Source organism: Mirounga angustirostris, unplaced genomic scaffold (assembly GCF_029215605.1).
Source record: "Mirounga angustirostris isolate CCGP_5_RB_7025 unplaced genomic scaffold, mMirAng1.0.hap1 SCAF_8, whole genome shotgun sequence".
Classification (NCBI taxonomy): domain Eukaryota; kingdom Metazoa; phylum Chordata; class Mammalia; order Carnivora; family Phocidae; genus Mirounga; species Mirounga angustirostris.
In genome coordinates this window covers 92,895,315-92,918,834 of record NW_026991716.1, presented here as the reverse complement: position 1 = coordinate 92,918,834, position 23,520 = coordinate 92,895,315, and the positions used below count along the sequence as shown (strand labels likewise).

The 23,520-nt window shown below is 42.5% G+C and overlaps 1 protein-coding gene across 4 annotated transcripts in view; it reads right to left on the bottom strand.

Moving 5' to 3' along the window:
* SOBP (sine oculis binding protein homolog) overlaps positions 1-23,520 on the bottom strand; it is a 162,187-nt gene that overhangs the window by 55,919 nt on the left and 82,748 nt on the right. For 3 of the 4 annotated variants that reach the window (XM_045865265.3, XM_064597951.1, XM_064597950.1), the window contains one exon: positions 10,952-11,047. The exons of the other annotated variant lie outside the window; for it this stretch is intronic. In XM_045865265.3, the coding sequence (XP_045721221.1) occupies positions 10,952-11,047 (96 nt within the window). The remainder of the gene's footprint in view (positions 1-10,951; positions 11,048-23,520) is intronic. 4 annotated transcript variants of the gene reach the window in all.

Below are 23,520 nucleotides of genomic sequence, written 5' to 3'. Positions count from 1 at the left end.
GTTCATATAAGGACAGTTTGTTTATAAACTCCTTATGAGAAGGATCCACATTTTATACGTTGTTTGCACTGCAACACATGACTTTTAAGCACAGCACTGGAGAAACTGAAAGATAGCTGTCTTCAAAATCTTGGTCACACACACACATATCATAACTTCCTACTCTCATACTCATTCCCCTTTTTCAGATGTGTGTCCATGACACTAAATACCCAGATTTTTTAAAAAGGTTTTAAATCTTTATAGACATTGCACTACATTATTGACGTTGTCTTCATGCAGTGTATACAAAAGAAGAAATTAGAGATATAAGAAACTGTTCAGACCAAAATAACCAGGAAGAATATATCCCTTGAGAAAAGGTCTTTTGGGTTTGAATTATCAGGACCGGCTGTCTCCACTGCTATAGCTCAATTTCCAACCTGGCTGATTGGACGACAGTCAGAACACTGTCTAAAAATCAAAATGCTAAGGAAAAATGAAAATAAATATTTCATTACAACTTTATTTTTCTATGTTATTTATTTTATGTATTCAAATGTAAACATCAAATTATTATAGAAAAAATACTGCATAAATGAGATACGTTAAATGCCATAGGCTGATAAGCACTTCTGTAATGCTCTAGTTTATTTTCATTTTCCCTTATATATGTATCCACACTTCCACATAGGATATAACAATCTGCCTTCATATAGCATATTTTATACATATATATGCAACAATGTCACATATTTTCAAAATTCAAGGTATCTGGCAAATATATAAATATTTCTCTAAGCCAAAAATTCCTCACACATTTATCAGACAATTTAGAAGTTAAAAGCACCACTGATTGAAATGGATATGTAACAGAGGCTCTCCAAGTATTTTACATATTGTAATAATCTGGACACTTTACATGTAAAGCTAATTATCCTAGCACAGTGAACAATATTTAAATATTGCCCTCTTTCCACCTCAGGCTTTGACACTTAAAAATGTTTGTATGGGTTTCCCCTCTTTGTTCACACAAAGAAGTGTGTAACAGATCCTGCTGCCATATCAAAATCAGATTCAAAATTTCCATGAAAACGAAACCAAACCATATTGAGATCTGACCACTATAAAACAGCAGAGTATTTCACATAATGAAGTTCAGGGTATAACGTTACCTATACAAGTTGATATCCTGGATGTGGATTATGAAACTTGAAGTGTAGAAAATGCACCCATGTGTAAGTAGGTTGGGAACTTCTCTAGGAGATGTTGGTGATGGTGACGATGATGGGTAAAGGCCTCCTGATTTATAAAAAACATACTTTATCCTAATGTAACCTACAGTGTGTTTTATCAGGAAAAAGAAAGAAATCATCGCTCTTCTACCAATGTACCTTTATGAATTTTCAAGAGAAATATTGGTGGATGTGCAATCCATGGTAGAACATTAAGCAATTTTATGGATAATTAAGGGAAAAGTTGTGCTTATTATTTTAAACCTGGCTTATCTAGGGTCTGTCTTAACTGGTTCAACATTTTGCTTGAGAAAATGAACAAGCCATCTGTCAGCTCCACTGAAGGGAAAGTATACAGCAGTAACATGCTCAGCCGCGACGACCACAAGCCAGCTCCCCACTTGAACTTGTCAGTGGCCGATGCACAATCCAGAGCCAACCATAAGCATTTCGCTTTTACCTGAACTAGAGCCAGGGGGATATGTTACTACATGCATTCATTAAACAAATAATCATCGAGCACCGACCTCCACAGTTCATGGAATCCACATCATCATCGGTTGTTAAGATACCATTATTTTATACCACTCCCAGGGAAAAACAATGCCAATTAAAAAAATGACAGGTCACCAACTATAATCTGCAATCCCATTTCTGAGATGTTAAACTGGTAGGGGGAGAAAGTGCATTTTACAATCCATGAAATGTGCTGTGGGCAAGCGCCTGCTCAGGGATACAGTGAGGGAAGAGAAAGCTCCTCCCCCACAGAGCTCTCAGCCAAAGGGAGCCTCATCAGGACTTAAATAGAGGCTCCTCTCCTGGTTGTATGTGGTCATGCAGTAGGAGAAGAGATCCCTCCAGGAAGGCCTGACATCTCAGACCAGAAGACTGGGAAGTGTACAAAATACGTGATTATGAAAGATACTTCAAGCCAAATGCCATGAGAAAATACTTTCTTTTAAGGATTCTTGTTTGCCTGAATCTGTCCGTTTGCAGCTTACTCATGGGCTTTTATCTTCCTTCTTCCCTTTCAAAATTCCTTCTCACCAGTCCCCTATCACCCCCACATCACCGTCTCCAATTTCTTGCCTCCCTTATTACTCACATATGTCAGTCTTCTCAACTCCAAATATTTTTCATACCCTTTCCCTTTTTCTCCCAAGAGAATTTGGTTAGCTTGTTCTTCTAGCCATAAACCAAACACGTGACTGAATATGATGAATTTTAGTTCTGGCTGGTTACTTGTGTGCTTTTATATTGATAATTGATATCCAATTTGATTTTCTGGATTTGCTTGATATATGACTGAGAGTTTCTGTGAAGCCACCAGAGGTGACTTTTCTTTGGTATTTTAGGTAATTGTTCAGTTCTAGCAATTAAAGCAATGAGGAAGGATATGACTGACATATCCTCTGACTCTGGGTAATGGTCAGAAATCTCGAAGGATATAGATCAGCTCCCTTTCAGGAATAAAACAGTACTAAATCAAAAGGGATCAGCCCTTTTTTAAATGGCCTTACTGATCATGAAAAGAATCCAAATCTTCAAAAGAAGACATAGCACTTATCATACATAATCTATTGCTGTCAGATTTTTAAAAATAATATACTCAAATGCTTATATCATATTGAAAAAGATATTTTCTATAGTCTACCAAACTAAAAAACATGTACTTTGGTTCCTTTCCCCACAATTTATTATACAGTTGGGCATTCTCCAACATTACAGGCCTTTCTGAATAAATTCCCCTTCCTGACATTCTCATAGGTGTTCTTTCTGGCTTCAGAACTCTCCCAAAGAATTGTTACTATAAAGAAGCTAGAAAGAGTGATTCTGAATTAATTTCTTAATTCCTTCATTCCACCAGTATAGATTGAATACCTTCTCTAGCCCTGGAATGGAAGGGTGTATCAGACCTGGTCCCTACCCTGAGAAGACAGCAGTGAGTCTTGGTGTGAGCAAAGGTCAGAGAGATATGGGTCAAACCTTGACTCTGCAGCTGCTCATTGGATCCCCTTTCCACCCCCACTGCAAGGAACATAACACCTCTGAATTTTAACTTCCCCACCTGTAAAGTAGAAATAACAATTGCTGTTTAGCAAAGTTATGGAGAATGAAGGGTCTAAAGGAAAGTGTATAAAGACCAAGCACAGTGCTGGCATATTGGAGACTCCCCACAAAGGATGATTTCTTGTCTCCTTTCCTTAACAGCCACAGCCATTTGCTACTGTAGATATTCCCAAGTATAAATTAAATTTTTTCCTTTGCTTTGCACTTAATTTCTTAGTTGCATACTTCCAAGATTAACAATTTTACTACTAAATGGTAGGGCAAGATGAAGGGGTCTTGGATCATGTAGAGAGTCTTCCTGAGGTTATATTTAAAAAAAAAAAAAAAAAAAAAAGCTTAGCTCTAAGAATTATCTGCAAATATATCTTGTCCTCCTCATTGTTCACAAGGAAATTTTGTGGCTTTTGCATGCAAATGTGCACATCCAAGACTTTCAGATAATCTATTGCTGGAGAATGTGGCCAAGTATGGTATCCTATGATGTGTTTGAAAAGAAGCAGGCTTGGAAGAAATAATCATAATCATAATCACAACAACACTGATTGAGTACCAACTGTTTGCCAAATACTGTTCTAAGAACCTTATGGTTGTTCATTCATTTGGACCTCATACCAATCCCACTGGACAGATATTGTCCTCATTTTACAGACGAGGACATGGACATGCTGTGACTTGCCCAAGGTCACACAGCCAATGGGTGGAGTAGTGGAGATTCCTGAATCCGAACCAAACAGTCTAGCTCAAGAGTCCAAGCTCTTCAATACAACACCATACTATATTTTGAAAGTTCTCTTTTCAAAAAAGTATTCCAATATTGCAGTAACTCACAAAGCAGCAATATCTGCTATGCAGCCAACAGGCATCTCTAGGGCCTTCAGCATAAATAGGCAAGTGGGTAAATGCTCAAGGGTTTCTCTGAAGCTAAAATATTACATACGGGTTTCTATGCAAACCAACTGAGAAGAGACTCTAGTGAGAAAATAAGGGCAGGTACTTCCAGCATCTGCATTAAGATTTCATTTAAACTAATGCCACCTTCTAGTTCCATTTTATTAGTCATAAGGCTAACATTTATTGAATTTTTACTGTAAGATGCATACTCTTATACATAATCCCATTTACTCCTCAAACCAATCCTATCAGGTACGTACTGTTTATTCTCACTTTGTTGATAGCAACACTGAAGCTCAGGGCAGATAGGGGCTTGCCCCGGCTGCACAGCCGGGGGTGTGCAGAGCAGGCACTGGGACACCCACTCTTATCTGCCACACCACACTGTCTCCCTTGGAGTACACAGGGTCCTCCACACCTCTCTCTGGCTCTAAGAACCACTGTGATGTACTGCGTGGGAAGTCAGCATGAAAACCAAACCGTCATGCCTCTGACCTTTCCGTGCAATGGCCCAGAAACCAGAAAGGCAAAGATCTCCATGGCTTGGAAAAGGGAGCCTGCCGAGGACCAAGGGTCTCCGATCAAATCGAGGGTCCCCGATCAAACTGAGGGTCCCTAACCCCAAGAAATGTCCTTATACGAGTGCAGAAGCTGGGGAACGCTAGCCCTTATCCAAGTGGCTTCTCCCCCAAATAAAGAAACTAAAAAGAGAGAGTTGAAATGGGTTTGCCTAGTTGGGGAGTGAAGGGAGATGGTCTACCGCGGTGCAGAGGGTCTTTGTACAGGAGAAGAAGAAGGCTCCGAACCATAAGTGTACGGCAGCAAGGGAACCAAGAGGCTGGCGAGAAAGGGAAGCAGAAAACCAGAGCCCGTGAAACACTAGCACCTACGGAAACAGAGGGCTGTGTGGGTGGAACACGACAGCCCGAGCAGAACACACCCCCTCTGCCTCTGCCCAAGAAGAGAGGTCTTGCTGCAGGGCGTCACCGTGCCACCTCCATTGGAACTGCCCCTTGCTTAGTCTAATGTTGGTCCTTCTCTTTCTAAAAAGTTCTATTTTTCTAAAACATATTTCAAAAAACTGTAGGAGCCCAGTTTGGGGCAAAACAGCACCAGACTAAAGGGATCTGGAGGGTGGGTGTGAAATGGTGGGAGAGGCCCACTCTCTCTAGATAGCAACTGGTCCCTGGGGTTTTCTGGGTCATTGACGTGTTTGGGGCTGTTACAATGACTATTTCGGGAAACTGGTACACGGCATACTACATACACAAATGTCATATGATATTTTATTTGATGTGACGGAAGTCCAAGTGTGTCACCACGAATTTACATTCTCAGTGCTTTGTGCTGCTCAGCTGTAACATCAAAGCAACTGCTAACTTCAAACTGAGCAGGGCCATGAATCTAGCTTTCTGTTAAACCAAGTGTTAAGCGGAGGGTCTTTGGTTAATTACACCTATTTTGAAGAGCCCATCAAGTTTCAAATGAAATGTGGCTGTTTCTATCACCTTTTCAGGGCGGCGGGGGGGGGGGGGGGGGAGGTAGGCAGTTCTCATTAAGTCTCCATGATCTAGCAGAAAAGTTCTAGCACTAACTAATATGTGACCACAACCCCAGAATTACCCCTCGCTGATGTTGTGAGGCCAACATATGCTCATGAGCTGGGCTGAGTTGCAAAGAGATCTGATTTTATTTTTAAATAAATACATTTAGAACCAGGGCCCTCACTGGCCAAGTCACTACTGACATTGTGGTGTGTTGTTTTACCTTCAGGGCTTTTTAAACTAGATCTGATTGTCCAAGACTTGCAAGGCTGTACTGAGGAGGGAGGCAAGAGCACACTGCATAACCAAGAGTCATTTGTTTTATGCGTACTTAGTCCCAAAGCTCCAATTCCCAATTTAACCAGTGTCAACAGATTCTTTCTACCCAGAAAAGTGGGGGAGCTAAAGTCTTTACCAAAAAAGAAGTAAAAAAGCTTCTTTGTTTACAGTCCTTCAGCATAATAGAAGGGGGATGGGGTGGGTACAGGATAAAGCGATAGATGAAGCCAAGATTAATAGTTGATCGTTGTTGAAGCTAGGTGATAGGTACAGGGGAGTCCATGACATCATCTCTCTACTCTTGTGCATGCTAGTGATTTTCCATAATAATTTTTTTAAATCCACAGAAGTACTAGGAATTTCCATGAAGTAGAGCTACTGAAGTCCAAACCTGATAGCGATGGTGTCCTGTGCAAATAAACCAGCTTGCCAGCTCAACTCCTTCTCCTTCAGGTACTCTATACTCCGGTCAACTCAGGTGCCACCTACTGGTGGCTCACCTAGTCTATACTCTCCCACCTCCTTGCCTTTGCCACGCTATTTCCCTCGGCTTAGAATGCCCCCTTTCCTCGGCTCCAACTATCAAAATCCAACCATGGAAGGCCTAGGTGAAAGGTATCCTCCTCCTTTGTTAAGTCTCTAATTACTACATTTGGAAATAATCTCTTCCTCCTTTGTACTCCAGAACTTTGCTGGTGCTCTCTTGGGCACAGCCAACTGTGTAATGATAACAATCAGGGCAATAAGAAGAATCATAATAGCAGCTAATTCATACTGTGTATGAGGCATTTTAAATATGTCATCGCTCTCAAGCCTTACAATATCTTCTGAGGTTATTACCTTTTATTATCACACTCTACAGATGAAGATCTGAGGTTCAGAGAGGTCTAAGAGGATCCACTGTGATGTAATGCCAGATGTGTCACCATAAATTTTAAGCCTTTGTGCTTATGATCCTTAGTGATACCACCAGAGTAATATAGCATAAGTTAAAGTCTGGCTGGGGCAAAACTGTAACTTTCAGGAAGACCTGAGAGCCCACGTTCCTGATGACTACAATACGGTATATGCCTGTTCCTCCTATTGAATTGTAAGCTCCTTCAGAGAAGGGACTGTGCCTTTTTCCATTTCGTGTCCCCCAAAAGCACTGTGTAGTACAATTCCATGTATACAGAAGATGCTCAATAATGTCTTGCTAGTTGAACAATGTATTAATACAAAGCAGTTCTGCCTAAGGACCATGTCCAACGTTTATAACCCAACTTTTGTCTACCTTCACAAGGAAATGAGATGGACAGATCAGCCCATAGATGATCTGCCTAAGTATCTCTCCTCCCTACCACCTCTGTTCACAGGCCACAAAACTAAAATGGTTTTCATCTTCTCTCTACACTGGCATTCTAAGTGACCAGAAAGAATTCTTCCCTGATGCTATTCTTATGTAGCCTCCCAGCTGTGGACTCCTTCCCCCACCCTCTGTAAAACTCCCACCCCTGACAGCCCTAGGAAAAGCCAAAGGGAGTCAGACTTTGTCTCGGTGATGACTTGGGAATCTGGAACTGAGGAAAAACAAGCTGATTTCCCCCTTGAGTTTCCTTACTCTTTTTTCTCCTTTCAGACTTCCTAAATCTGCTTTCTTCCCAACCCAATTACACGAGGTTGTTGTTGCTGTTCTTTGATTATATTTTTGACCTCCTTCCTGAATGCAGTGATGCTCTCTGGACTGGCCTTGAGAACACCTTGGGAGTAGGCTTGGGTGCCTTCAGTTCCTTCCCCCAAACCCTCTCAACATTCCTCTTCTTTTAGCTACAGGTCTTCTCCCTCTAAGGACCCAGCTTCTGCTGTATTTCTGCAAGGTCTTACTCCCAGCTGGCTTTTAAGAACTGAGAAGGTCCTGGATGATGAGGTGTGAGCTCATAATATGATAAAGGTCCTCCTTTCCCTATAGCTCATATATGAATATGAGCATTGTAACTGAGGAAAAGAAGAGGAGAGAAGGCCTTCTAGTCCCCAAAGAATGAGGCAATAATGGTAAAGGGACCAGCAATGGAGGTGAAGTTTGGGGCAGAGGCTAGTCACCTGTGCCTGGCTCTAAATGTTCCCTCTTCTGGACTCCCACAAGCTGTGTTCCTGGAGTGTTAATGTGATGTGAATTTCTATAGCTTCTTTTATTGAAGGTTATTTGCCTTGGTCATAGATTTAGCTCTGCCAGTAAAATATCCTGGTGTGTGTGTGTGTGTGTGTGTGCATGTGTACCTATCTATGAAGAGGTAGATGGGGCTACACTGAATTGTGTTATATCAAACAGTCTCAAGCTTTATCTAATGTCACTCATCTTGACAGCCTTGCATTTTCAAAATTAATAAAAAGCATAAGGAAGCTGCTGCACAATCACCAACCAAAGAATCTTGGCCACCAAGCTAAATATCTAGTCATCTGTGTTGTACATTAAGTGTGAAGGCACATATCACAGTTTGGGATTTAAATGGAAAAATCAATACCCTACAGGAGTCTCCAGTTGCACAGCAGATTTTTCTATCAGCCAATGCTTTGTTTGTCAGTGCCTTCTGATTACACATCCTTGTGCATTCCAGGCATGGATTTTGCTTTGCTTCTGTTTAGGTTACTTAACCCTCTTCCAAGAAGCAGAGGCTGGGGGTGTGGGGGAGAGGGCGGAGACAATAAACAGTCACTAATAAAGTCTGAGGCAAGGTCCAAGCTACCTGGCCAGGGCACTTTCTGTCAGCCCCTGTGGTCCAGAGGGTTAGCTGCGTAGCCCTGTGTCCTGATCGCTGGGAGCCTAGAAGCAACCTGTGGCCCCAGTGTTTTCTCCCAAGGGCCATCGGCATCCCCCACGGGGTTCCTCCACTTTCTAAACACACCGCTGCTCTTGCTGCAGGGAATTATGCAAGATGGCTCTTAAGCTAAGAAAGCACTTTGGAGCGGGACTTGCAATCTTTTTTCATGAAGTCTTTAAAAATTTGCTCTAAGCTGCACTAAGAAAACTCCAAGGACTTCCTATTTCTCTCTTAAGAACGTACAAGTCTCTTTCATATAGAAACATAACTTCTCCGGGCTTCATAACCAGCCAAACACCACTGTTTCTCTTGCAGTTGAAAAAATTAAATTTCTCCTTGGAGAAATAAGCTTACTTGTTTTTTCTCTTTACTCTCCTTTTTCCTTTATCACAGAAAAGTATGCTGATGAAAATAAAGCATTTCTAACAGCGACGAGAAGGACAAAGATTATACCAATCTCTCAAAACTACTGCTAACACAATATTGTGTTTAAGCATAGCAATGATTAAACATACATTTTCTCTAAAGATAGCTGGAAAAGATGTTCACATGTATGTCTTACTTCCTCCTATATAAACTGACCACAACCAGGACTCAAGCATGTTCATTTTACCAATAAATATTTTTTTAAAAAATCAAATATGGCATATTACTTTTAACAATTTCTCTAAGAAGAAATAAGATACTCCCCAATGCATTTTGATACCAAAACATAGTATAAATGGCCCACAGCCTAGGGTCTTCTGCTGGATAACCATAGTCATAGGTGAAATACTAAAACGGAAATGAATGAAAAAAGTTTCCCCCAACATAGGTCACGCTAACAGGCCTGGAAGTTGAAGAGCCCTAAGATAAAATATAAGGTGAGCTGAGTTTTCAGAAAAAAAAAAAAAATTGCATGTATAAGCAGCAAACTGGCCTGCGGATTGGTGGGTCAAGGGACAGGACACAGAGTGAGTGGCGCTATTGTAACCATGCAGTCTGTGGAGCGGGGAAAGGCGTTTCTCACTGGCAACATCCAGCTGCTGCGGCTAGGATGGGTAAGAACGGCATTTTTCTCTCTTCTCCTGCTCTTTGGACACCTTGTTTTTAATGAACAGTTGGTATCAGAGCTAAGTCCAAAGACTGTTACAAGTGGGCTTTCCTAATGTGGCGACCTGGCAGAGCTGAACTGTGTTCGGCCAAAAAACGAAATAGAAATGAGACTACCTCAGAATATAACAACTGAGCATCCTCATTCTCTTTCAGTGTTTTCATTTAGTTGGAGCAAATGTTTTTGCTTTAATGCAACTGAAGAGAAAAGAACATTTAGGGACAACATAGCTAGATCCCTCATAAAGCTTCATTTTCAAAAGCAGTGTTTAAATCTCTAAATAAATGACTATTCATTCTCTGTTTACTTTAGGTAAACAGAAAATGCATTGCGGAGCACTCATTTTCAAAAGCTAATCAAGAACATTAGGTCCCAACAGATTCATTTAATAGAAATATAATAGGCATTCCTGCCTGCTTTTCATCTTGTCTTGCTGTAAATGCTAAAATGAACAGCAAATTAACCCTGCATTGGAACAGAGTCCCTGTCACAGCTGATATCCTCTCTCTCACGACTTGTAAACATCCCTGCATCCTGTCGCTGCTTTGACTTCTCCTACATAGAAAAGCAGAAAGTGCCTGATTGAGTTTGGCAAGAGAGTGTAGGAATACTTGAATTCTAAAGGGAGTACTGCGTGTCAACTCTGCTATCTTTCCTAGCAGAACAAAATATTACCATGTTGTCTCCTAAAATAGTGTACAATTAGGAAGTAGGAGGAGGAGTGGAGGTGGGATTGTTTTTTTCCAAGCTACATATATCAACTGTCTTTCTCTGTATTTTTAACTTTACTAGCCATTCTCCAAATGGCTGGTTATAAACTACTATACAAAACAAGCTAATAAAGACAGGGCCATCCAAGCTCTATAATCAGATATAAAAGATTTGCAAACAATTTGAGATCTTATAATTCATATTCAGTGATATCAGAATTAGCATTTAGAACTCTATACAGAAAAACTATAATACTTCATAAATTATGTAATAATGAACAAACCCTTTCAAAAACTGTTTTCACTGTGCTAAAGTAACATTCTAGACTTGTTGTAAGTATGTTATTCTTACAAGTAGTTCGCAGTTATTCTTGAAGGCAAGCCTTGGAGTTTCCTTAGCATAGTGCTGCTGGGGAAAATTTTCAGCATGTCCATCTTCATCTCTAGCCTGAAGGGAAATATAATGGCCTATTTAGGGACTTACAAATAATGGAAGAAAAAAAAGCTAAAAGCATAACAGCTCAGATCATTAAACAAACGGGAATCCAGAAATAACAACATTATTAAGAAGTTTGTTTAAATACGCAGTACGCCTTTTAGATATCAAAATTTGGGATTTATTTTTCTTTACATAGTTTGGTTTGAACATGCAAATTCATCGTGGTGTAATATTTTAAATGATATGAAGCAAACCAAAATCAAGTAATTTTGTTGGAAATTACCACCACTTCGATCTTCCAGTGACTTTTCGTTGCACATTTAGGATTATATGACATACGTACGTGTTTAAACTTTTTGGCATGCTTAAGCAATCTCTAGATAATGCACTTTAAAAAAATTCTAATAGCAAGGCCATAAGAAAAGCAATTTGCATCGTTATATTTTGCATTGTAATACTATTAAAGATAAACTGATTCCCCTTGATTTTTAAATAAAGATCTGAAAGGAGCAATGATCTAGTAAGAACAATGATTCTTCAGTTGAATGCAGTAAAAAAAATAGATTTAATTAAGAAGCTGCATTAAAAGTTACTGGTTATTTTGATCTACGCTGTTAATTAAGAAAGCTGAAGTTTAAATGGAGACATTAACAGAACCCATTAGCAATACCGCTTGCATACAGTCTTCTCTTCCTAATCTCCATCAGTCTCTGGTTTGGAGTTGGAGAGAGGGAGAGGTAGGTGAGAGGAGGCGTGTCTGCAACACACTCATTAAACCATTCATTTGGGTGACACTTGCACCCCGCTCTGCTCTCATCTCATCTTAGCCCTAACTGCTCTCCCTTTCCTGGCCTCCTGAAATTCACAGCTGAGCTGTCTCCCTCACATATGGCTTGCATATAATTATGCATATTCCATTTTGCACTGCATTAAAATGATGAGCTCCTGGCTCCCTGCCAGCTGATTTTAAAAAGCCCAAGTGAAGTAGGAAAAAGGAGAGAAACACAGGGAGAGCCGCACAGGAAGCAGCAGGTAGTTCTGTCTGCTGTCTCTTTAGATAAAATGTATGTCTGGCACCAAGGAAACAGCTGAGAACTACCTGTTGTGATGTATGGATGGAGGGGGGAGAAAACAATGTGTCTACGTCTGTGGCACAGTGATGACAGCCCTTGTGTATTGTTTTTCCTTTCATGGAGTGAAATTTGCCCGCTGACAAGTATCACTCAGAGCTCCTCTGCTAGACTGGGGACTGTCGTTTTAGAAATGGATCCAGATTTTGTCCATTTTAGGAGGTATAGCTTGTCTTTAATAAAGGCTTCTGCCACTTATTACAGGGAGGGAACCGGATGGAATTTGGAAATGGAATGTCATGGGCAGGGATATCTGGGTTATAAGAAGTCGGTGGGAGAAGTCTGTTTTGGTTTCATTTTTGAAATTTATGAACACCTCTGGGATTCGGTGCCTTTTCATGACACCTTTTTCCCCCCTGCCAAATCAGAGTAACTTAAAAAATGCCATTACAGGATTGGACTACATGTGACAGAAAGTGTAAGCATCGTTCGCATCTGGTGGTTATGCAGGCACTGAAACCAATGATGTTCCTTCTCACAGTGTCAAGCTCTAGGCTGCAGCTACATCGGGGTCTAAGCCAATAGAGTCTTAAATGGGGCCCACTTTAAAGTGGAGTATATAAAAAAGGCAGCTGGAGGAAAAACAGTAAGATATCAGTGGGTAGGAACAATGTTACATCTTCGATTCTTTGTAAGTGCATTTTAAGCCACTCTGCGAGGTCTCTTGAGGGCAGGGACCTCATCTACTTCATCTTTCTTAATTCTGCCATGCCCAGAGCCTTACTTTTAGTTAGTACTTAACAAACATTGAAGTGATGGGAAAAAAAAAAACCATACATGGATAGTAACTAGACCCTACCATAAACAACTCTGAAGAAAATGCCACCTCAAAATATGCTAAACTTGGTGGTAGGTTTATTATATTCCTGATGCACTATGATACATATGCTTGGAAACACACTTAGCATATAGTTTACGAGGGCTACTATTTACATATATATGTCTATATTCAATATATATGTATCTTGTGTATAAATATTCATAAGGTGGAATATGTTTATTATGCATGTACTATGTGTACACATTCATACACACCAGATGCCTGGGGATATTTTCAACATTGGTGGCAAAAATACATCCATCCCACTTACATGTAAGGTGATCACAATCCTTTTTATGTTTTTAAAGGACAAAAAAAAAAAAAAATCCCATGGTGTAAGATTTGAAGGTGCTTCCTCAAAGGAGCTAAAGACTTCATATAAAGCCTATTAATTTATGAGGTTGAATAAAGCAGCAGAGGAAGAGAAAGGAGAGGGAGTCTGGGAGAATTGGAAGTGAAGAGAGAAAGCCAGAAATCTGCTTCTTTATTGAGCCGTATATTTGCCTCTGCATCAAACTCCATGGTCCTTGGAACAGTCTGCCTCTCACAATCAACCTGATTCCAGAGTCTAAGACAGTTCATCCTGCATTTCCACCACATGCCACCGAGTTGGAAAGCACACCACACGCACGGAGACCAAGCACCAGCCCCCTCACATGTATGTGCAGACACAAGCACTCACCCACCTCTTGCCAAAGTAATTCCTTTTGTATTCTGAAGTTCTTTTTTAGAGTAAAATCTAAAATTACTCTTCCTAGACCAAGTGAAATTAAGTGCATTCATCGAAGGCAGTAGTTCTCTCCTCAACCACATGCCAGAGTCATCTGGGGTGGCTTTTTAACATTGGAGCATGTCCTCCCCCTTCCGCCCGACTTTTCCAAGACTCTGATTTAAATGGACCAGGGTGGGGCCTGGATGTGGGTGTCTTTTTAAAAAAGCTCTCAGGGGACTGTAATGTACAAGCAGGGCTGAGAACCACTGATCTAAGGAGCATGCCCAGAGGAGGGGTATAGAGAGGAGGCCCTTGGCAAAGTGTTGGCAGAATGTTCTCTAACCATGTCCCAACCTCACTGGACTGAACCACTCTGCAACAACTAAGAGGATGTAGGATATGGCCCTTGAGATGGTTCTTATTCTAAAGATTCGAGAGAGGACATGACTAGCTGCTTGCAGGCAAAAAATTCCTTATTTTAGTCCCTGGCATGACAACTAATCTTGGAAGGACTACTAGACCAGGTCCTCAAAAGGTCTTTCTGAATCTCTCTAACCAAGTCAAAAATCCCCACCTGCCCTCTCTTAGACTGGACACAGGTGTACTTTTATGTTGTCCCCCCCACCACCACCCAAGGACTGCACACTTCCTAAGGGCAGGGATGGTGCCTGGTTCCTCACTATTGGACCATCAGGCCCTGCCACTGCTCGGTGCACAGTAATTATTCTGTGGGAATGAGCTCTATTTTCATTTCCCGCAACTCGATGGTGATGTTAGACAAAATCCTAGGAGCTTCCTTACCCTACATGTAGAATCATTTTAGAACGTTTTATAGTCTGTTATATATTGAAGCCAGTGCCTTCTTCTGCCTCTGCCCCATCTGGGGTGGCCGACAATGGCGTACTGAGGCAGGCAGGGAGGGGTGTGCAAACCCTGCAGATACTCAACATCTCCAGCCACAGTAATAACATGAAGCAGAATGACTTTTAGCTGGTTTTATTATTGTTCTTAAATTCTCCGTGGACAATGAGTTCCCTAACTGCCTGTCTTGGGGCAGACCACCCCACTGCTGGCTCTTGGCATTTCCTGGGGCCAGGAGACCTGTGTTGATGTCTGACTTTGTTCTGGAGTGACCAGTTCTGACAGAAGGAATGCCAAGATACATGATGAACTAATTCTCTCCATGTGTCTTATTCTCAACAGCTTTATTCTGACTAATATGCTGGATATTTATGCCAACTATGGGGAAAAGCAAATGGGAAGCTATTTTTTTCTTACATTTTACTATAAATACGATTGTCAGACCAAAGGTACATTTTTTATCTATTATTCCAAGAAGGCTCCACTTCTTGCCATAAAATAGAAATAAAAATCCTTCGTTTCAACTGCAAGGGGATTTCCCCATCTTGCTGACAGTCATGCATCCATTTTCATGTTGTGCCTACCATTTGAATAAATATTAGATTGTGCGAGAAATTTAGACTATTTGCCTCTCTACTTCTAAAATCTCTGGCTTGGGCGCCTGGGTGGCTCAGTTGGTTAAGCAGCTGCCTTCGGCTCAGGTCATGATCCTGGAGTCCCTGGATCGAGTCCCGCATCAGGCTCCCTGCTCGGCAGGGAGTCTGCTTCTCCCTCTGACCCTCCCCCCTCTCATGTGCTCTCTCTTATTCTCTCTCTCTCAAAAATAAAATAAATAAAATCTTTAAAAAAAAAAAAAGAAAATTCAGTAACTCAGTCACGAGATCTGGATTACTGTCTTGCAATTTGCTGTGAGGCTTGTCTTTGCTGTGAGACTATGGTCATGACAACCTCTAACAGCTCTGGTTTTCTCATTTGTAAAGAAATGAGACTAAATAATCTTAAAATTCTTGATAGCTTTCTAAAATGCTATGATCCGGGCGCCTGGGTGGCTCAGTTGGTTAAGCGACTGCCTTCGGCTCAGGTCATGATCCTGGAGTCCCTGGATCGAGTCCCGCATCGGGCTCCCTGCTCGGCAGGGAGTCTGCTTCTCCCTCTGACCGTCCCCCCTCTCATGTGCTCTCTCTCACTCTCTCTCTCTCAAATAAATAAATAAAATCTTTAAAAAAAAAAAATAATAATAATAAAATAAAATAAAATCTCTGGCTTAAACAAACTTCGGATCCACCTCTTTCCCTGTGGATCATCACTAATTCACTTTTTTATTTTGGTTCTTACATACAGCAATCTTTAGTTCTCTTTCAAAGAATTCACTTCTTCCTTTGGGCCAAAGCTTTGGTGTCAAGTGCCTATGCAAGCAAGCTCAGCATTTTTTTTTTCTCCTCTGGAGGACTCCCTCAGAAAATGTGGAACATTCTAAAAACAGCTTCACAGGCCTACCCCAGAAAAGTGAGATATTTCTGACTCAACAAAAAGGTTAACACTGTTGCCATTTAAGTGGAAAGATAACTAGGCTTCCCAGTTAATAACTCCCTGTGATGAACAGGAGTATACACCTCTGCGTCACTGTGATTTCAAAATTTCTTCGGAAAACAAGAGAAGGTTCTGCCTGGAGCCAGAGCTGGGGAGGGTGCAGCCGAGCCTCCAGACTCAGCCTTCCAGGGCCCCAGCAGATGTAGAACCTGTCAGCTCACACATGTGGTGTCGCTACCAGACTTGAGGATGTCAAAAACAGTGCATCTCAAACTTGTGGGAATAAGTTTAGAGATGAATAGTTGCAGGGGAAAAGCTTTTGATATTTTAGAACTCATTTTGCAAACCAAAAGTAATAGAATTTATTTTCAAAAGTCAAGATAAAAGCACAGGGACACCACTTCTGAAAACTCTTAGAATTTCATTTTCTAATGTCCTGTGTCTGGTCTCTCCTTCCTGAGTCAAATGCCTACATACGTTTCTCTTGAGGAGGCTCAGAGAGGAATAAACTTCAACCGTCTCATGTGGCCTGCCTTTCAGTGTGCTGTGAACATCCTTGTGAACTTGACATAAAGGTCAGCCTGGTTTCTGGGCCCCTCGGTAAAGTTCAGCCCGTGCTGGCCCTGGGCTAGAATAATGCAGGGAGGCCCACGGAGTAGCTCTGGCTTCCACTGAGTTACGACCCAGTTACGCTCATCTCGGTGGCCCAGCTCCTCATGACTGAATGCCCAGTTCCCCTCAACGGATTCCTGTCCTTTACCTCCATTTTCTGCTTGTAAAACTGGATTTCATCTGTCCTCCTGACTTCTCCTGGAAAATTCTTATACAGCATTCATTCAGACTGTAGCTCCTTTAGGAAGCCATTCCAGACCTCTTCCTCCTGGTCCTAACCTAGGCTCTGTACCACACTGCACACAGGTGCGTGCGCGCGCGCGTGTCTGTGTGTGTGGTGCATGTGTGTATATCCATTCCATCCATTGCATTGCATTATGACCATCTACGTGTTTGTCTTCCCCACTAATCTGTGAGGTCCTTGAGTGCAGAAATGGTGTTCTATTCAGCTGTAAATCTCTAGAGCCTCATCTACTGTCTGGCATATTATAAAGGCTCCGTAAGTGGTGAGTGAATTAGTGAGTGTGTGAATGAACTCCAATCCTTCAACCCTAGCAACTGCACATTCTGCCTTGCACTCCAGTCCCCAGAGATGGGTGTCCTGCCACTGAAGCCCAGAAGTCATCTCCATACCTGAGTCTCAGCAGGCCTCTGCCAGAGCTCTCTGATCACTCCTGCCTCCCCCCTGGACCTTCACTGGCTATTCCATGCACTTCTGCCCCACACCTGCCCCTCCCACCCGGTTAGACACTAGACTCTTAGCCTCACTGCAGATCTTGTACTCAATTTGGACTTTGGCTAATAATCATTTTGTCCACATGTTTCTCTCCTCTGCCTCCCACTCTAACCTCGGGTCATTGTCTAACAAATTCTCATCCCCAAATTCCATTCCAGATTAACCCACCCGGTGCCTTGCTCCCTATTTCTGACACCTCACCTAGTCCTAGTGCCCCAAGTCAGTCTGGGACTCCTTGGTGTAACTCATCTTGGTTATGACTCCTGTCTGATCTTCCCTACCAGACTGGAAACTGCTTAACGGAAAATGTATGAAGCCCCCCATGCTCAGCAGAGTACCTTGTACAATGAAGAAACCTGTATGTATATGTTGGATGGATTCTTAAGCTAAGACCCAGAAATGTTGTTTTTCTCCACCCTGAATTACCTGCCTCTCTAAATGGATCCCCTTAAGTATGAGTTGTTTCTCTGCAAATATGCAAGTCAGTGAACATCAGATTGCAGAGAATTGCACGGCTCGTGGACAGGATTGTGTGTGCACGCAGCTTGGGTAGAGAGCTTTCTCTCGCACAGAGGACTCCCGCCTGGCATCAGGCTCCCTGCTCTGGAGACACCGCAGGCATCCAGAAACATCAATCTCTGGACCCAGGCATCTGCTCAATTCATGTTAGTACGAATTTTTGCATCAGAATCCTTCGCCCTCCCTTTCATTAGCTTGTCATCAAAGATTGACTATGGGATTCCTGCAGTGGTGCTGTTTTACTTTGTTCTTTTAACAAAATGTATTTAGATTCCCATTTAGCAAGTAGGCCAAGGGAGAAGCTGTTTCCCCAGTGAAGTTCCTCCTAATTCTCCAAGCTCCATACTTGCCAGGCTCCTCTGACAGCTCCCACATCTCTGATGGATGAGATGGACTTATTTGCTGCAGCTCTGTTTTTCACTCCATACAAACCTTTATATATATCATAAATTTTTAATATCCAATTTGGAGTCTTCAAAGAATAACGGTAACAAATATGCAACATGAAGATAATGGGAATCAAATCATGTTTATGGCCTCCATGAGCATCTCCTTAAACGATGTCAGGTCAGAGCCACTCAGAGCAGTGAGTGTGTGAGGCTAGTGGGCTGATCTCGTGCTTGATTAATGGCTGCCCTTACTCAGGGGCCCTAATGGATTGCATGACAGTTACGGCAACAGATTCCACATCAGCCTGAAATACAGCTACCGCATGAGCTAAAATATATCATGCTCATCCCAGCACATTACAGCTGTGTCCGGAATAATCACAGCAGTTGCTAAGTGGTTCTGAAAAGCCCTGTTTTTGCTTTTCATTTTTTTAAATCTGTTTTTCCTCTATAGGACACGACTGCTGGATTTATCTTGCACTGCTTTTCGTCAGGTCACCTGAGTCTCTTTGGTAAGGATTGTTTTATGGAAGTGGTCCACAGGTAAGGCCCAGCAGCTGGGGCACTCGGCCCGCTTTTGTATTCTCTGCGAAAGCCATGCCACCACATCCCAAGCAGCTTCTGATTATCTCAGGACCCTTAATCCATGGTGGATTATCCGTGCTCCTTGACGGCTCCCCTCCCCCCAACCTCCTGCCTCTGCCCACCAACTGCCTTTTGGCTTTTTCACTCACTATTCATCTGTATTTATTACCCAGGGTCGTGCAAGGGGAAACAAAAGGCAAGCAATTCTACTTTGTTACCCATTGGCACCTATAAAATACTTAAATAATTGGCCTAATCTAGGCATTTCAGGTGGTCCTTTTATTCCTTTTCTCTGAAATCGCTAGGCAGAAGGGACCGGACTCTAGTCTTTATTTACAGACCTCAGGATGGACCTAAGAAATTAGAGGAAATGCAGAGCAGGCAAGGACCCCCATCTGTAAGACTAGGAAAGGATCCAGATGTAATGGAGGAGATTTACTACCCGCAAGAAATCTCCCTCGAAATAACCTGGCCTCAGATGGGAATAGGAAACATACCAGAACCAGATGAAGATACTGCTCTGGATATTATCAAAGATTCATAGTGATGGCTCACATCCCCACAGCTGTTACGTATGCAGCAGACACCATTCTGAGCGCTTTATGTGTATTAACCCATTTAACACACACGCCCATACATATACCAAAACAGAACAACAACTTATTAGTAGGCGCTATCACTGTCTCCTTCTTATATACGGGAAACAAGAGCACAGAGAAATGATGGAGTGCACGCAGTCGCACAGCCAACAAGGGCTGGAACCCGGATTTGAACCCAGGCAATCCGCCTCCACAGCCCCTACTCTGTACTTGATAATCTGCTACCTCACTGCTAGCAGTTTAAAAAAAAAAAAAATCAGTGTGAAATAACTTGAAAATACTGATGTCATGAAGCTAAAAATATTTATTATTAATTAAGGGAGGTTTTCGTAATTCTTTGGTTTTCTTGGGTTTTCAAGATTGAATGCACCAAGGAAACTAGAAAAGGAGAATGTTTAAGAACAAACATTACTGAAGGGGGTGGGGTGGTCTGCGAAGAGCCTAGGAAAACAGCAACAGAGCAAACATGAGTCAGTAAGTCTCTGGCACAGCCTGAGGGAGATCCTACTTCAAAATTTATAAAACTAATCCTTAAAACAAACCAACCTCTTTGACCTGATTGTTATTAAATAACCTTTGGATCATTGGTTATGACACTTAAGCCCGTCAATTCCGGAAGGAGGTGCCCTACAGAGCTCACTCAACTATTCAGATCCTTCAGCAATTTCCTTTGTGAATTTCTAAAAGCATTATTAGTATTATCATATTATTCTTTATTAATCCCATAAATGGTGCTGTGCGGACTTTAAAGGACGTTGTGCGTCTTATTGCATCCGGTCCTGGCCCTCCAGCGTATAAATGCAGATTGTGGCTTTGGTTAAGATGAGTCAGCACATCAAAGCAGTGGAGACTCCTGGATGAACTGGCGAAATTAAGTCACGGGACTTGCCTAGCTGGGAAACAGGCCTAGACTGTGGTAATTCTTCAAGGGTTGGGTTGTGGGGAGCCAAAGGCCAGTACACCAGCCTCTGTTCAATACCACAACACCCTCCACTACCGGGAGAAATTGAAACAGAGCAGCAGGAAAGCAGCTCCTGTCAGGTCAGGGGCTAATTATCTCAGCAGGTAAGAAGACAATGCAAGAGGCTTGGAGTCCCGTCCTGGAAGAGTTAGCTTGCTCTGTGTCCCCACCACAGCATGTACCCTTCATCATGACCTGCCACACCACACGTATATGGCTCTTAGCAAAGGGGAGATGGACCCCGGGAAACATGAGAGAGCATGTGGATGAATCAGTGTGTATCTCTCACTACTTCTAGAGGAGACAACTACTTCTAGAGGAAATACCCCGGTGATGGTGGTCACGGATAGCCATGAGTCACAAACTGAAACAACTATATCCTTGAATTAGTTTCCAATTCTGAGGCCAAGGACTATAAATTCCAAATTAGCAGCAATACTTGTCAAAGACCATGATGTCACAATTGTTATCTGTAATAAAGTTCAGTGCTCAAATCAACCTTTTTTTTTTTTCTCCTACCAGCAACCACAGAAATGCCATAATGAGGGTCCAGATACAACAGGGATGCCTACATCTTCTCTGCATGGTTCACATGGGCCTCAGTCTACCCCATCCCCGGGGTGCCCACCAATCTGCAAAGTGGGCCTGTAGATGCCCAATAGTGTTCTGCACTCTCGTCACTGGTTCCCTACCAGCTCCAGCTTTGAGGCCATTTCCATACCACTTTCTGCTCTCAACCCTCACCCTTGACTTTGCACCTGCCTTGGACACTCTGACCTGTGCACTTGGCCTGGCTGGAGCTGTCTCCATAAACAGTAGCCTTGAAATGACCATTCTGGTCCTCCACTCTGGACAGCCACAGAAAAGTATCCCACCCTGGTCACCGCTCTGACTGGGACAGTGTTATACTCAGCATCCTATAATGGAGCCCAAAATATAAGGTGTCCTAAAGATAAGATTTCTTGGGGCGCCTGGGTGGCTCAGTCGTTAAGCGTCTGCCTTCAGCTCGGGTCATGATCTCAGGGTCCTGGGATCGAGCCCTGCATCGGGCTCCCTGCTCAGTGGGAAGCCTGCTTCTCCCTCTCCCACTCCCCCGGCTTGTGTTCCCTCTCTCACTGTGTCTTTCTCTGTCAAATAAATAAATAAAATCTTAAAAAAAAAAAGATAAGATTTCTTTAGTAAGAAATAGAAGTGAGAATTATGCAATGGTCTTAAAGATCTAAAATTGGCCTGATAAAAAGAAGAAAGACCAAGACTAGGAGAAAAATCCTGGCTCTTACTGCACACTGTCCACACAAATGTTTGGACCAACATGAAGTGATGCTGTGGTTTGTGCCTGTGGAAGCAGGTGAGGGAGAAAGACAAGGTGACACATCTGCTCACTCTGCCCCCGGGTCTTGCAGGGTGTGAAGTCAGGATGTGATTCCGAACTGGATAGCCCTCCTGACAGCTTCAACTACGAGCCACATGCCACTTGAACTTTAACAGAGGCACCATCAGGCTTAGAGGAACCAAGTCCTTGTTTCCAAACACTGGGCTGAGGAGCGCCTGGGTGTCTCAACTGGTTAAGTGTCCAACTCTTGGATCTGGCTCAGGTCATGATCTCAGGGTGGTGAGATTGAGCCCCACAAGGGGCTCCGTGCTGAGTGTGGAGCCTGCTTAAGATTCTCTTTCTCTCGCTCTCTCTCCCTCTGCCCCCCTCCACAGCACATGCTCTCTAATAATAATAACAATATCAATAATAATAATAATAATAATAATAAAACAAACCCAGGACTGATCAGCCTCTCTGAGGAGACAAATGTAAAGATGGCAACAAAGGAGCTTCTGCTCAAATGGCATTCTCTGGAGTGTTCATTTTAAATCCCAGCCATTCTGTAGATAATGAATGGAAGTAATAAAAGATGGGATTGTGACATGTTTAAATAGGGGACAATCTTTCCAGCAGAATTTGGCTTGTGTTGAGGGCAGGGCCTGTTGAAGCCAACAGCTGAGTATCAGGTTAAGGTCCATTTTTAGAAGATAACTTCAGTTAACACTTGTTCCCCTGTCACCCCTTTTTAAAGGTATTATTATTATTATTATTACATTTCCAAGAGTTATATTTTAGAATCAAAGCATAGGTGACAAAAGACAAAAAGTGTCCTGGGTTTCCACATCCTCTCTCTTTATGGTATAATTGAGAACAAGAGAGGGTAGTTTTCCCCTGCACAGCGAGCAGCCTTTCCCCTCTCATTTGTTCCATTCCAACTCTCACCTAACCTTTCTGGTTACCAAAATTCCCAAACTATTCCAGTTCCTCTGTACCCTGGTATCTCAGTTGCCCAGTGTGGTTCTAGATATGAGATGACTGGAGGGCCCAACAGAAGAAGGCTCCCAGACTGCAGACTGGACCCCACTGGAGAGAACATCACTGCTTCTAGAAACTTCCAACTCAATGACTGCTTCACAGAACTGTCACCACAAAGGAAGAAAACTCAGTATAGAAGTCATTTTGACAATAAAATTAAGATTAAAGTTTGTTCTGTGCCAGACACCATGCTAAACAATTGCATACTTTGGCTCATTAAAGCTCCTCAAACCCTTGTAAGGTCTATATTACCAACCACCTCCATTTTGCCAGTAAGGAGTCTGAAATGTAGAGAAGTTCAGTAACTTATCCAAAGCTAAAGACCTGACAAAGGCCAAGCTGGGGTCCAAATGCAGATGTTCCCACACCATGTGCAGGCTCTTGACCTCCACGCCACACTGGCTCTCCCACAGCAGCTCAGTCAGCAGAGGATGTTGGCTGACAATGAGCAACAGAAACTGTAGATATTACTAGAAGGCAGAGAAGTCATGGTTCAAATGTCCCCATGGATCCTTGCAGGAGAGAACTTTGCCCTCTGATCTCCTTTCTTTGTGGTGAAGCACCAATGTCCATTGCAGCTCAAATGGAGGTGTTCAAGGGAGCCAGCACCTCCCTGAGGGTCAAGGCGTGGGGGTCAGTCTACTTGGCCAAAGGCAACATAGGCAACAAGAACACAGC